This window comes from Palaemon carinicauda, chromosome 23, assembly GCF_036898095.1.
Source record: "Palaemon carinicauda isolate YSFRI2023 chromosome 23, ASM3689809v2, whole genome shotgun sequence".
NCBI classification, from domain to species: Eukaryota; Metazoa; Arthropoda; class Malacostraca; order Decapoda; family Palaemonidae; genus Palaemon; species Palaemon carinicauda.
In genome coordinates this window covers 57969875-57984105 of record NC_090747.1, presented here as the reverse complement: position 1 = coordinate 57984105, position 14231 = coordinate 57969875, and the positions used below count along the sequence as shown (strand labels likewise).

At 40.1% G+C, this 14231-nt stretch overlaps 1 protein-coding gene and 1 pseudogene across 1 annotated transcript; both read left to right on the top strand.

Annotated features, from left to right (window-relative positions):
* Positions 1 to 2572: 2572 nt before the first annotated feature.
* On the top strand, positions 2573 to 4864 carry LOC137617601 (uncharacterized). Its single transcript, XM_068347607.1, has 3 exons — positions 2573 to 3451; positions 3509 to 4183; positions 4451 to 4864. The coding sequence occupies exons 1-3, from the start codon at positions 2573 to 2575 to the stop codon at positions 4862 to 4864; spliced, it is 1968 nt and encodes a 655-aa protein (XP_068203708.1).
* Positions 4865 to 9690: 4826 nt separating this feature from the next.
* On the top strand, positions 9691 to 13560 carry LOC137616933 (uncharacterized; annotated as a pseudogene).
* The last annotated feature ends 671 nt before the right edge of the window (positions 13561 to 14231 follow it).

The window sequence follows — 14231 nt, the reverse complement described above, 5'->3', positions numbered from 1 at the left end:
GAAGTCGTCCTTTTTCGGATGTTCCTACGAATGTTGGGGAAAATCCCCAGATTCCCTAAATCATTTGTTCTCAAAACTAAAATTCCCAAAATTTCAACACAAATACCCCATTTCCCCATCATGCACCCAAATTCCCCATTTCCCCATCATGCACCCAAATTCCCCATTTCCCCATCATGCACCCAAAGTCTTCGAATGTAGGGAAAATTCCCCATATCTGGCAACACTGTGGTAGTATGTCCAATATAGTCTTTTGTGAGAGGTGTAAATATCTATTCAGGGCAGGAAAATTTATAGACTACGGTGGTGCACACTTCCTTTGGTCCTTTTGGGGTGTCATTGTTTTACATCACAAGACTTGCAGTTAGGCTGGGCTTGCTACATATAACAAGTTTCACTTTCTGGTAAGGGGCTTTGCGGGTGATACCTCCACTGAAGATTCCTCTCAATGTTCCGGTTGCATATTCCTGAAGTCCGGCGTAGTATATACAAGCCTCGCCCCTTCGCCCGCTATCCGTGGCCAGGCTCCGCCCCTTTACGTTATACCAGCTACAGCTGTATAAACAACCTTTAAAAACACGCTTGTAGCTGTTTGAATGAAGCCTACTTTATAAACAAATAATGTAAATATATATGATATGTATAAGACATTTAGTTTTCTCCCTTCCTAGGGTACGCTGTACAAAATTAACATGGTATAATAAGTTTAGTTGAATGGTAACACTTTAAATGCCGCCAATTTTCGTCCACAATTTCACATTAGAAAGTCGAGAAAATTAATTGAAATGCATAGAATTTTTACGTTATATTTGGCTAAGACATGTGAGTTTCGAACTGATCATTCAAAATCCCCACCATTTAACTCCACAAACGTTGCGTTAAATTAGGGTAAGACTGGAAGATCACGTGGGTGTTTCTATGAATGAGTGCTGTCCAATACGTGATGGTATTGTGGCGTAAATTTCAACCACCTGGTGGGGAAGGAGCGGGTGTCAAAGAAAAGAAGATTTTACTATTTACAAATTATGAAAATGATATTGTATTGGTTTACCACGGCAAAAATATCGATGTATATGTTTAGAGCCAAGGAGTCTCTAGTTTGTTGGATTCTGGCAAATTATGGCCTTCAGCAGAAGTATTGAGACTACCCTTTGATCTGACGTAAGACTTTGACTGTTTCTCTGTCTTGTGGTCGATAAAGAAACTCTATCAAACCCCTTATTGAATAAATAAAGTTCCTGCTCATTTCAAAAGGAAACTTTAGTTAGCGCGGGAGACAATAGTTTTCCTCGGAGCTGTCCGGAACGACGCTCGTTCATTCCTGCCTAAAGATCCATCGAACTAAGTGAGTACCCCTATGAGTTTGTGAGTCTCTCTGTCTCCTGCTCCTATCTACCGCGATACCAGGTCGGCTCCTTTGTGAGTGTGAATATGTACATTTGTACCCCTCTGTAAATTTGTCATCCTTGGGATTGGGGATTTGTTTTATGCCTCAAATAATGCCTGTAGGCATTGCTGTGTGATTTACCTTAGATTCAGTATTATATTCTCGAAACTTCGTCTTATTTAGTCCAACGTGGACTCTGTGTTTCATGAGCACATGTTGCAAACCCCCTAAGGGTGACAGATCTATCTTTTAATTTGCCTGAATTTCTATTGTGTGTTTTTTCTTTATCAAATGATTATTTTTTTAATAAACTTAAAATTGTGATCATATTTTATTGAAACTCCTGAATAATTTTGGAAAGCAAACCTCTTCAAGGTCTTGTCATCGGCTCATTACATCGGGTCTAGAATCATTAATTTCAATAAGTCGGAGAAAAATTAACGACATTTGGTCCTTCGAACCGGATGACAAGTGCTTTTCAGAGCTTGAAAGGAGAATCAGTAAGACATGACCTTTAGGGTAGCCCTAGTAGGACACAGCCAACTCCCCCCGAATCTGCCGCAATGTTCTGGTAACGAGATAGAGATTTACCGAATGCCAGGAGGTCTGGTCAGTCAGTTTCTAAATGATGATTTGTAATATTGGCCGAGGAGGTACGAACTGATTGTGTTGTACCTGGGCGGAAAAGACCTGGCAACCGATCACCCCAAAACCGTTTGGGATAACTTGAGAATCCTGATTGAACGCTTGAGGAAAATTTCTGATATTGTTGCTATCTGTGACGCTGAAGTTAGGGAGTATCTACCCGACAATAGACTTGCTGTTAATCCAGCTGGGTATAGTAGCAAGGTAAAACATTTTAATGCGAGAATCTCTAAGTATTGTTCAAAGACACGTCGGTACGGAGTGAGACACCTGCCGGTGAATTCAAGAGCGTACTGCAGAGACAGGTTAAGGGACGGAGTCCACTTTGATCAAGTCATTCGTAATGCATTCCTCAATCGTTTAATGAGGCTTAACAGGAGAGAGAGGGAGAGAAGAAACAACTAAAGCCCTTAGTGTCCCGATGTGCGACTGACCACGTGTGCCTCTAACTTTTTGTGCCCCCATCTTCGTAACCTAAACAAAATTCTGTTCTTTTCTAGTTTTCCACCCCCCCCCCGAAATAGAGTCAAGTCAGTCAAAATGGAGGGGGCCATGATCGTACACATCGAGGCATCGATGGGCCTCATAGCGGACTTACTGGTTGAAACGCAGCGTGCATTAGTTGAAACCTTTTCTGAATCCGTGTACCAGAATCTGGTCACGCAATTGCGAGTGGAGGAAGGACACCTAAGAGAGCTTTATAAGAGACAATCTGTCAAACTAGAACCTGGTTTAGATGCCCGAATCAGACACACGTTAGGAGAAGCTATGCGAACTTCTACGCTTCTGTATAATCGAATTGACAGAGTGAAAGTCACTACTACCGGGAATGTTTCCATACCCAAATTGAAACCGCTGCCTCTCTTAATGTTTGAAGGGGAAGTGCAAGAATACGCTTTGTTTCGAGAGCTCTTCACGATACATGTAGATCGAAGAGCTGATTTGGATGATGTATCCAAATTCAGGTATCTGTTGTGGACTTTATGCAGGGATCCGCTTAGGATCGTAAAATCCCTAAGTGTAACCGCCGCGAACTATAGGATAGCGTTGGATCTCTTAGACAAACAATATTGTAATGTCCATCAGACACTCGTAAATCTGCATAAAAAGTTGGCTAATATCTTTGTACCCTCATTAGATCCTGTAGAGCTGAGAAGGTTTCGTTTTGAATTAACAATCATAATCAACCAGATCAAGAGGCTAAGTAGTAATGATATAGGGCATGGTATGGTCATGAGCCTCATTAATCAAAGGTTGTCAGAAGGGAAGCTCTACAGGAAAGTAGTTGAACATCTGAGAAAGTGTGACTATGCACTAGATGAATTCTTTGGCGCGATCGATTTCATTATTCGAATGCTCGAGGACGAATTCTTGCAACAAGGAGATAAACTTGAACCTGACAAGAAAATAGACGTTAGTGTAAGAGCGAAGTCGAAACCAGTTTAGAATAATTCTTGTCCCTTTTGTAACGAACAGCACCCGCCTCGGGGATGCCGCCGAGTAACTGATGTGGCTGCCAGACATCGCATTTTGCTAGAAAGGGGCCTATGTTTAAATTGCACTAATTCTGGTCATCGAAGTGATAAGCGTCCTATCCCTAACTCTTGTAAGAATTGTAGTGGTAACCACAACACACACATTTGTGATAATTATAATCCGGGAAAACGATTGCAATCAGTTCCCTCCACTTCAGCCCCAAGTAATGGTAGTAGTCAGTCTACAACATCCAGCCCCGTAGTAAATGCGACGCCTCGACAGCACGAACCGGCCCCCTGTCCATCTAAAGAAAAAGTAGTAATCAAACAGTGCAAAAGTGGGAAGATCGCACGGATGTCCAACGTGGACCTCCCATGTACAATCTTGCCCACGGCTATGGCCGAAATCAATCATAAGCAAGGAAGTAAGCGAGTCCGCTTATTTCTTGATACGGGAAGCCAAAAAAGCTTCATCTCTGCGAAAACTGCGAGGCAATTAGGCCTACCAGTGGTAGGAAAGGTAGCGTTGAACATAGCTCCGTTTGGCTCCGCAGAAATAAGCGGACAATATGATGTAGTAAGCTGTAGGATAGAGATAGGAAGAAGAGTAGTACAAATGAAGCTGGTGGCACACGAGAATGTTGACGTCCCAATACATAACGCTGGTTATGTACAAGTTAGACAGCATCTGTTAAGTAAGGGAGTCACGTTGGCCGATCCAGAGAATAAGTCCGATGAGTTGAAAAATGTGCACATTTTAGTAGGGGCTGATTATTTTAGCTACTTCATCATAAGCATCGAGAAAGTTGATGAGATAAGTCTTTTCCTGACCCATAATGGTATGTCGCCATATGGGAAAGTTCCGCAGTGGCTGTTAGAGGGCAAAAAGTTCAAACAAGTGAAAACGCTCTGAGTCTGTAGAATTGCGAGTGAACCCAACCAGTTTGACGTAGATGAGTGGTGGCGTTTAGACCGCATTGGCATCACCCCATCAGAGCAATATACTGTTCGCGAAGTGGAAGCCATGCGAAAGGTGTCGCAAACTGTCGTGAAGAAGCCTGAGGGATATCAGGTTAGCCTACCATTCGGGTCGGATGCTAGGCCAGATACGAACTATCGAAACGCTGTAGCGCAGTTAGAATCGTTGCAAACTAAATTTAGGAAGGACAGGGAATGTTTTGATCAGTATCAGAGAGTGATAAATAATTATCTAGAAGCAGGCTTTATATCAGAAGTAAAGGAACCCAAGATTGAAGGGTATTATATGCCACATCTTGGAATAAGAAAGATAGCCGCACAACACCCCTCAGAATCGTGTTTAATGCCTCAGCAAAATCTAAAGGTCATATATCATTGAATAAGTGCCTCTTACCTGGCCCCAATCTAGTAGAATTAGCATATCATTTGCTTATAAGGTTCAGATTGAACGAATATGCCATGATAGCTGACATCAGCAAGGCCTTCCACCATATATTGTTAGATCCCCGTGATGGCAAATACACACGATTTCGGTGGCGCGAGGTAGCAGGTCGAGAGTTCACCTTCGCCTTTAGAGTCGTGGTGTTAGGCATCACGACGAGTCCGTTTTTGTTGCAACAAGTTTTGAATTGCCTTTTCGAAAGGGAAGGTAGGCCAGATTTGGCCACGTCCTTTTACATAGATAATTATCTCAGTACTTTCGAGGATGTAGAGATCATGAGGCAGGACCATGAATCTATCAACAAGATCTTAGAAAGGGCTGGTATGCCTTTAGAAGAGTGGGCGTCCAATAACTTAGTCTTCGATAGTGAGAAGCAGTAGAGTGAACCGGTGAATGTGAATGTACTTGGGCTGCAATGGACCCGAGACGTCGATTAATTGTGTGTGAGAGAGAGTAAGAGAATCAGTGAATTTCGGGAGGGATGGGTACCTACGAAGCGTAGGGTACTTTCCATGTTGGTCTCCATTTATGATCGTCTAGGCTTGATAAGACCATTATTTGTTCGAGGAAAGCTTTTCCTCCAACAAATATGGGAGGATAACGTGGGTTGGGATGACGTGTTAAGGAGAGAGAAAGCTAGTGAAGCTAGTGAGTTGTTGTAGGAATTGAAAGCGGTAAGTAACATCACATTCCCAAGAGCGGTAGGCAAGAAAAATTTAGAGCTCTATGTATTCACCGATGCCAGCAGCAAGGAATACGGTGCAGTAGCATATACTAGGGACAATTGCAATAAAGTAAACCTACTCACTAGTAAAATGAGAATCCCTCCAGAGGGGATGAACAAGTTGACAATCCCCAAGCTAGAACTATTAGCATTGTTGTTAGGCTGCAGATTAGCCAAGACACTTAAAGGGCTGATAGAGCCACGAGAGATAGTCATGTGGACCTACAGTAAGGTCACGTTGGCATGGGTAGCATCTCCCGATGCCAAGACCAATAAGAACGTCTTCATATCTAACAGAGTGGCGGAGATAATTTTTCTTCATCAGGTTTGCGATTTCAGTCTCAGCTGTGTCCCAAGCAAATAGAATCCTGCCGATGTCCTGTCCAGAGGAGCAACAACGCAACAATTGCTACAAAACCCTCTTTGGCAGAATGGTCCAGAGTTCCTGAGGACCACGGGAGAGCCTGTTCCTTACAAAGAGGACGATCCAACCAAAGAAAGAACCGTAGTGGCGGCGGTGCATGAAATGAGGCAAGAAATAGGACCTGTTCCCCCAGGAGAGATATGGGAAATTCTACAGAGGGAAGTAGAGTTCCAATTCTTATTGAGAGGTACTAGGTTAATCATGAGATTTGCTAAATTAAAACGGCCTCCGTTCACTATTGTTGTCCAATTAGAGCAAAAATATTATTTGCCAACAGTCTATGCTTATTTGGAGGGTGGAGTCAGACCCCCTCGTGATGTTACTAATTTTGTCAGACAATTAAATCTAGTGTTAGATGATAAGTTGATTTACACAAGGGGACGTGTGTCCCAAGTAGAGGAAATGAAACATTTGATTCTTTTGCCAGCCAAGGGACACTTAGTTAGGGCTTATCTAAGATATTTCCATTGTTTGCATTTACATTGTGGTGTGAATACACTAATGAGTATCTTTCAACAGAAATGCTGGTCGCCAGGCCTACCTTCCATTGCAAGGCAAATTGTGCGGCAGTGTCCAGAATGCGTGCTAGCCTTCCAGCCCATGTTGAGACAGCCAACCCCCCCCCCCCCCCTACCAAAGGAAAGGATCAACCTGACAAAGCCCTTTACCGCTGTCGGAGTGACCACACAGCGGCCATACAGACTGAAACGCGGCCAGTCTACATACTGATCGTGACTTGCATGGCCAGCAGGGCCGTGTACCTCGATTTTTGCCCGTCCCTGGAAGCGGAGGAATTTGTCTTAGCCTTGCGTCATTTTTGTGATACCCACGGTGCCCCGTCTTTCATCACATCCGATAATCATCAAACGTTCAAGACTGCCAGCAACCTCCTTCAGGGACTTTATGAAGAGGAGGAAGTCCAGCAGTTCCTGAAGAAAACTGGAATCGAAAGGCGTTTTCAGACGCCCCGTGCACCTTGGAAAGGTGAGTTTTTCGAGCGCCTAATTGGAGGGATAAAACGTATCCTCCAGATAGCCCTCGGGAAGAAGTACCTTCCGGACGCCCACGTACTAACATTAGTGAAGGAGGCCGATGTGGTGGTTAATAACAGGCCTCTAATGTACAGCGGCGACAAGTGCAAGGATGAGGTCCTCACCCACTCCCATTTAGTGAGAGGAAACATGATCAGCCTCATGGCACCGATCTTGCCAGACTACCACCTCAATGCAACCTTCACCTCCGGGAGGCTTCCGAGAGAGGTGGAGAAAAGAGTATTTGAGTGCCCTGAGGGCCAGACACGACTGTCGATCTGGGGAACTTTCCAAGTTGCACCCCGGAGACATTGTGCTGGTCAAGCAATACAATAAAAAAAGGGATACGTGGCCCCTTGGACGTGTCGTGGAGACATATCCTGACGACGACAGAGTCGTGCGTTCAGCCAAGGTGTTGTTCGAGGATGTCGAGTCCCTGCGAGCTGTTAGCCACCTGGTTCCCCTGGAGATTGCCCCCTCTGATGACGATGATGGTGTTGGAGAAGACGATGGCGATGTCGAAGACGAGGGTGCGTATAGTTTGCCAGCAGGACTGCCAGGGACCGTTGGGACGTCTGGGGACATCCAGGAGATGGTTCAGGCTATGACATCTCAACAACCAGCCACAGAGGTCTTAGGTGGTGACGAAAATAGTGATACCAATACAGTAAGTGAGAGTAGTGAAAGTGTCGTAGAATCAGAGACATCGGGCGGACAAGGACGTTTTGCACGCCTATTGAGAAAGGCTGCTGCAAAGCAACGAAATTTGATGAAACAACTCATAGAAAGTGAAGATATATAAGTCATGGCTGCAAACAGTAAAAGAAAATGGGATTATACCTCTTTGTGGTAGGTAGGGAGGGTGGAAAGAAGTAACTGTAGGTGAATTTGAATCCACAGTTGTTGGAAGTGCGTCGGGTATGGAGAACGGGAATGGGAGGGCCTCTCTGTTATATACAGGTCTAGCGTTGTACAAAACTAGCCCCACCCCCCCCCCCTTTCCCCTAGAGTAATTGCCAAAGTGTGGCCGTGTGGGAGTGGTAATTCCATTGATTGATTAAGGGCAGATTACCTTATGATTGGAAATATATATATGATTATTCAATTTATGATTATGCATGTATACATTGCTTATTGCTTATTTGAGATATTATTGCAAGCCCATTGCCTATTGCCTTTCTATTGATTCATTCATGTATGTATTATATGTCTGGGTACACTTTTATATGCATTGCCATTCTGTGTGTACACTTGTAAGAGTTGATTGCCCCTGGGTAATATTATTACTATTGATGTATATTGTGTGTGTACTCCGTTAGAGTCGTTGTGGAGCGCCACGCAACTAGCCTAACAGATTCTTGGAGTGATTACTCCTCCCCCGAGGTCGGTCTTGCCTAATTGTCCGACGTTTCACCGCCCTTTTATTTCGGGTGTGGAGGAGGTCGGGAGTTTCGAACTGATTATTCAAAATCCCCACCATTTAACTCCACAAACGTTGCGTTAAATTAGGGTAAGACTGGAAGATCTCGCTGGCGTTTCTATGAATGAGTGTTGTCCAATACGTGATGGTATTGTGGCGTAAATTTCAACCACCTGGTGGGGAAGGAGTTTCTATTATTTACAAATTACGAAAATGATATTGTATTGGTTTACCACGTCAAAAATATTGATGTATATGTTTAGAGCCAAAGACTCTCTAGATTGTTGGATTCTGGCAAATTATGGCCTTCAGCCGAATTATTGAGTCTACCCTTTGATCTGACGTAAGACTTTGACTGTTTCTCTGTCTTGTGGTCGATAAAGAAACTCTATCAAACCCCTTATTGAATAAATAAAGTAAGAGTTCCCCCGCATCTCACAAGGACACTTTAGTTAGCGCGGGAGACAATAGTTTTCCTCGGAGCTGTCCGGAACGACACTCGTTCATTCCTGCCTAAAGATCCATCCAACTAAGTGAGTACCCCTATGAGTTTGTGAGTCTCTCTGTCTCCTGCTCCTATCTACCGCGATACCAGGTTGGTTCCTTTGTGAATGTGAATATGTACATTTGTATCGCTCTGTAAATTTGTCATCCTTGGGATTGGGGATTTGTTTTATGCCTCAAATAATGCCTGTAGGCATTGGTGTGTGATTTACCTTATATTCATTATTATATTCTCGAAACTTCGTCTTATTTAGTCCAACGTGGACTCTGTGTTTCATGAGCACATGCTACAAACCCCCTAAGGGTGACAGATCTAACTTTTAATTTGCCTGAATTGTTATTGTGTGTGTTTTTTCTTTATCAAATGATTATTTTTGTAATAAACTTAAAATTGTGATCATATTTTATTGAAACTCCTGAATAGTTTTGGAAAGCAAACCTCTTCAAGGTCTTGTCATCGGCCCATTACATCGGGCCTAGAATCATTAATTTCAATAAAACGGAGAAAAATTCACAAAATGATGTATGATCTTTTTTTTTAATACTAATAAAACAAGATAGCCTATTAACATTACGCTTAAAATATATTCAATTATTACAACACCTGTTTTTAAAACCAATATATGGATAACATTCTCAGAGCCCGCCTTTCGTTGAGACATGGAGAGTGTGTTTGAAGTGAAAAGCTTTAAAACTAGAGATATTGTGGTAGAGAAGGAGTGTGTGACTTTCAGGACAAATGTGGGGTGTAGAGAAGACTTTCAACGGTGGAAAGATATGTTTTGCCGGCAGAATCGTATGTGCTTCAACACATACAACACATACTCCGTGGGGCAGAGGAAAGTATATCGCCAAACTCTGATATGTCACTATGGATTCCAACACAAAGGCGTCAAGAAGACATATACTGGTAAGCATTAGCTATTCATAAGAAAAAATATTTTAAGGAGTATTGTTGAGCTAGATTTGGATTAAAGTTGGGTATTCGTATTAGCAGCCGAAGCTTTGCTGGTCAGTTTGATTGTATTTATAATTGCTTAGACATTCCTTCCTGTCGTAAATCACATACTGTGGCCATATGACCTCCCATCCACTATGAATACCACACACACACACACACACACACACACACACACAAAGTTTGGTTAAGTATACCTTCAGCAAGGGGCGCTATATAACTTTATCTATGCACAGAAAAATTCGGGAATTGACAGGAAACCGAGGTTTAGAGTAAGGGAGGCATAATGAGTTACAAATGGCCATTAAAACATAGGGAAGTTTAATTGAATTAGGGAAATTTCTTTACGACTTCCTTGAAATACCCCAAGTAGTAATTCACAAATATAGATAAATGTTGACACCATTCTAGAACTGCATTTCATATGTGAATTAAACCCTACTGATATATATATATATATATATATATATATATATATATATATATATATATATATATATATATATATATATATATTGGTGAATAACCAAATGATCATGAGTTTAGACCTTACTTTTGCATTCGCCAGTTTAGGGGAATTTTCTTAGATCTGATATTAATTTGCCTTCCACCCCAAAAAACAAAAATTTCCATCCAGTTCCCCAAGTTGGCAATGCACAGGTAAAGACAAGAGAGTAATTAAACTGATTGTTATAAGTAAATTTTACTCCCCCCCCCCTAAAAAATAAAATAAAAAAAAGGAGAAACATCGAAACTTACCAAAAAAAATTTTCAACCTTGTATTCATGAATATCACCATACCAACTTATACAGCATGGGTTGATTCAGGGAAAATTAATTTTGACTAAAGCTGGTAAACTAACGTAAGCCTGTGGGGAATTTTTTATACATAATCTTTTTACAGTACTATTGTTTTCATTTTGATTTTAATTTTTTTTTTTTTAGGGAAAAGTTTTATGTAGAGTTATTGATTGCTGTATTTTTCACAGTTGCAAGGTGCTTATGTACGTTGATATCAAGATTTTGCACTCAAGATCTCCTGAACATAATATATAAGGGACTTTCCATGCTTCATGATGATCGGGGGAATCACAACCATCCCCTTGACACGGCTGATGTTCTGAATGAAATGAGAGTTTCTCCATGCACCTGAGAGATGTTCTACAATTACTTCAGACAAGGTATATGAAATGTTATTTTCGTGCGCATACATCAACAAACTTTAAAGATGTCCTAACAATTGACCTATGCCTTATACTGAAGGTATTGTTCTTTCCAGATAAAAATGATGACAGAGATTCTTGGGAAGAGCACCAAATCAGTAATTGATACAGACATCTCTGTTTTTAATTTATAAATATGTAAGAAAACTATGCATGCAGTGCTTTCATTTTGAGCCTAACAATATATCAAGTACATTTTCTGATATTCTGCATATATATATATATATATATATATATATATATATATATATATATATATATATATATATATATATATATATATATATATATATATATATATATATATATATATGTATTTTTTTATTTTTAATACTATAATTTAGTCCCTTATAAACATACAGCATTTCTATATTGCAGTCCCTCTTTTCAGAAATCTTATACAGTACGGAGAAGCTCATGTGTCTTCTTCGACCAATGCCAAGTGCATAAAATGTAGTACGAGATCAAAAAAAAAAAAAAGGTAACAAACTCAAAGCTTAAGATATATAGTATAAGCTTTAAGTTTAAGATATATAGTATAAGCTCTAAGCTTAAGATGTATAATTTAAGCTTTAAGCTTCAGATATATAATATAAGTTCTAAGCTGAAGATGTCTAATATAAGCCCTAAGCGTAAGATATATAGTAAAAGCTCTAAGCTCAATTCATATAATAAAAGCTCTAAGCTTAAGATATATAAACTCCAAGTTTAAGATGAATAATATAAGTTTTTATTAAGCTTAAGATATATAATATAAGCTCAAAGCATAATATATATAACGTAAGCTCTAAGCTTAAGATATAATAGTTGCCACATATTACTTTAAGCTTAGAAATAAGCTGTAATCTATATCCTAATCTATCAGTACAGTATGTATATACTGAAATTATGCCCAATGAGTTTTACTTTTTAGCACTACCACAAGTAAATAAAGTACTCCAGTAATAAAACATTGTGCATTTAATGCTTTTACAGGCAGTTAAAATCACATTAGAAACTACATGTACTACTTAGCAACATGTTTCTTCAGATTTTGTGGGCCCAACTATGCATTCCTTCCATTTGGTGTTTTAAAAAAGCATGGAATACAATTTTAGTATTCTTACATCCCATCACAGGGTGGGTATAAAAACATGTGCTTATATTTTAAAGGTTTAACACCAGGTCAAGCATAGAGGCACCATTTGTTAAAGTTGGACTTGAGTGAAGACTTGTACGATCATGCCAATAAATATCTAAATCCATCTCCAAAGGCTGTTCAGAATATGTGGGCAGTATGGAGGCAGAGTGAGCATAGAGGACTAAATACCCCATCAATGTTTGATGCAATAAGGAAATATGCAGAAGACCATCCAGAACTCATTCTGAAAAGTAGTCATGAAAATTACAAGTTTTCAGTTGTTTTGGTTACCCCCTTTCATGATGAGAGCACACAGGCTGCTGAGAGAGACAGGGGAAGTGGTGTTTATTGATGCAACAGGCTGCGTTGATCAGCTAAACGCAGCATTCATATCATTCCTTTGTCCTGGACCACCTGGGGCTGTGCCATTGGTTGTGGTTTTAATCTCTTCTCAAGATGAAGCAACATTAACTAAAGGAAATTAATGTGAATAGTGTATCCTTTAATTCTCAGTTTCCTATTATTTTGTTTATTAGCTTTTCAAGTTTTTTTTTATGAAATGCAATTTATATATACTTTCCTATTGTGTGCTTTACAGGGTTTGGTATGTTAAAGGTAACACTTGGGGACTACGCCTTTTATGGGAAAGGAACGCCGCAGTCCTTCATGACGGACAGTTACATGCAGAAAGGAAGGCTTTAGCAGTCACTTGGCCTACTTCCCAGTAACTCCTATGTATATTTCACATACTACAACAAGTATGGCGCTGGCTCCTTGATTCCAAGGATGGCATCCATAGAAATGATCGCCAAGAACTAATGGCTGCAGTAAAATCTCTTGTTTATGCAGAGCTAAGAGAAGCTTTTCAAGATTTGCTGGAGAAGTTACTAAACAATCCTTTTTCTGAGAAATACCCCAATTTCAAATGGTAATATACGTTACTCACGAGTAGTAAAGTCTCTGGAAAGTAGTGCAAGTATTTTTTCTGTTGTATGATATGGATCAAGTTTTACACTTTAATATGCATTTTTTCCTTTCTTTAACCATGTGTAATAATTCATGTTATAGTGCTTTCAATTCAATATTTCAGCTACCTGACCACCCTAGTCCCAAGGCGAATGGAGTGGGTGATTGCCTTCAGAGCTGGCGCAGTGTTGAGAGGCCATCATACTAACAATTACTGTGAGGCAACAATGTGTATCATTAAGGATATTATTCTTAATAGGTAAGGATAAAACTTAACCAAGACTACTTTATTTATTTTAATTTGATTTGACATAACTGTACTCAGGACTGGATTTGTCTGTATATGGGCACAAGACCAATTTTCATTAGTGGACCCCAAAAATAATATGAAATAATTTTAGGAAACAATTATCATTTTGGTGTGTCCTTCTTCTAGAAGAGTTGCTTACCATAACTAGTGTCTCAATCCTTATGAAAAGAAAAGTAGCCAATGAACTGTAGTTAAACCCTTGAACGAAGAAGAATGGGTTGGTAATCTCAGTGTTGAAAGGTGTATAAGGACAGATGAAAATGTGGGGAAGAATAGACCAGACTATTCGTTGAATGTGTAGGCCAAGGAAAAATTGCGCGGTCACTAGATATAGAGATCCAATGTATTACTGTCTAGTCAGTCAAAGAACCCAATAACTCTAGCGGTAGAGTAAGAAATCAACACGTAAAATCAACAGACTTTTAAAACCCTTATTCTTCAAAATGCTTAAACAGGTGCAACAATGAAGGATAGATATAAAAGTAATGATGATGATTTGTTGTGGAAAGGTTGTAGGCTACTTGCAAGAATCGAGCTATGAAACTGACAAGAACTGGTAAAAAAGTTTTGAGAATTAAGTTATTTCAGTAACATTTAGTTTTCTTAAGCAAATCATATATATAT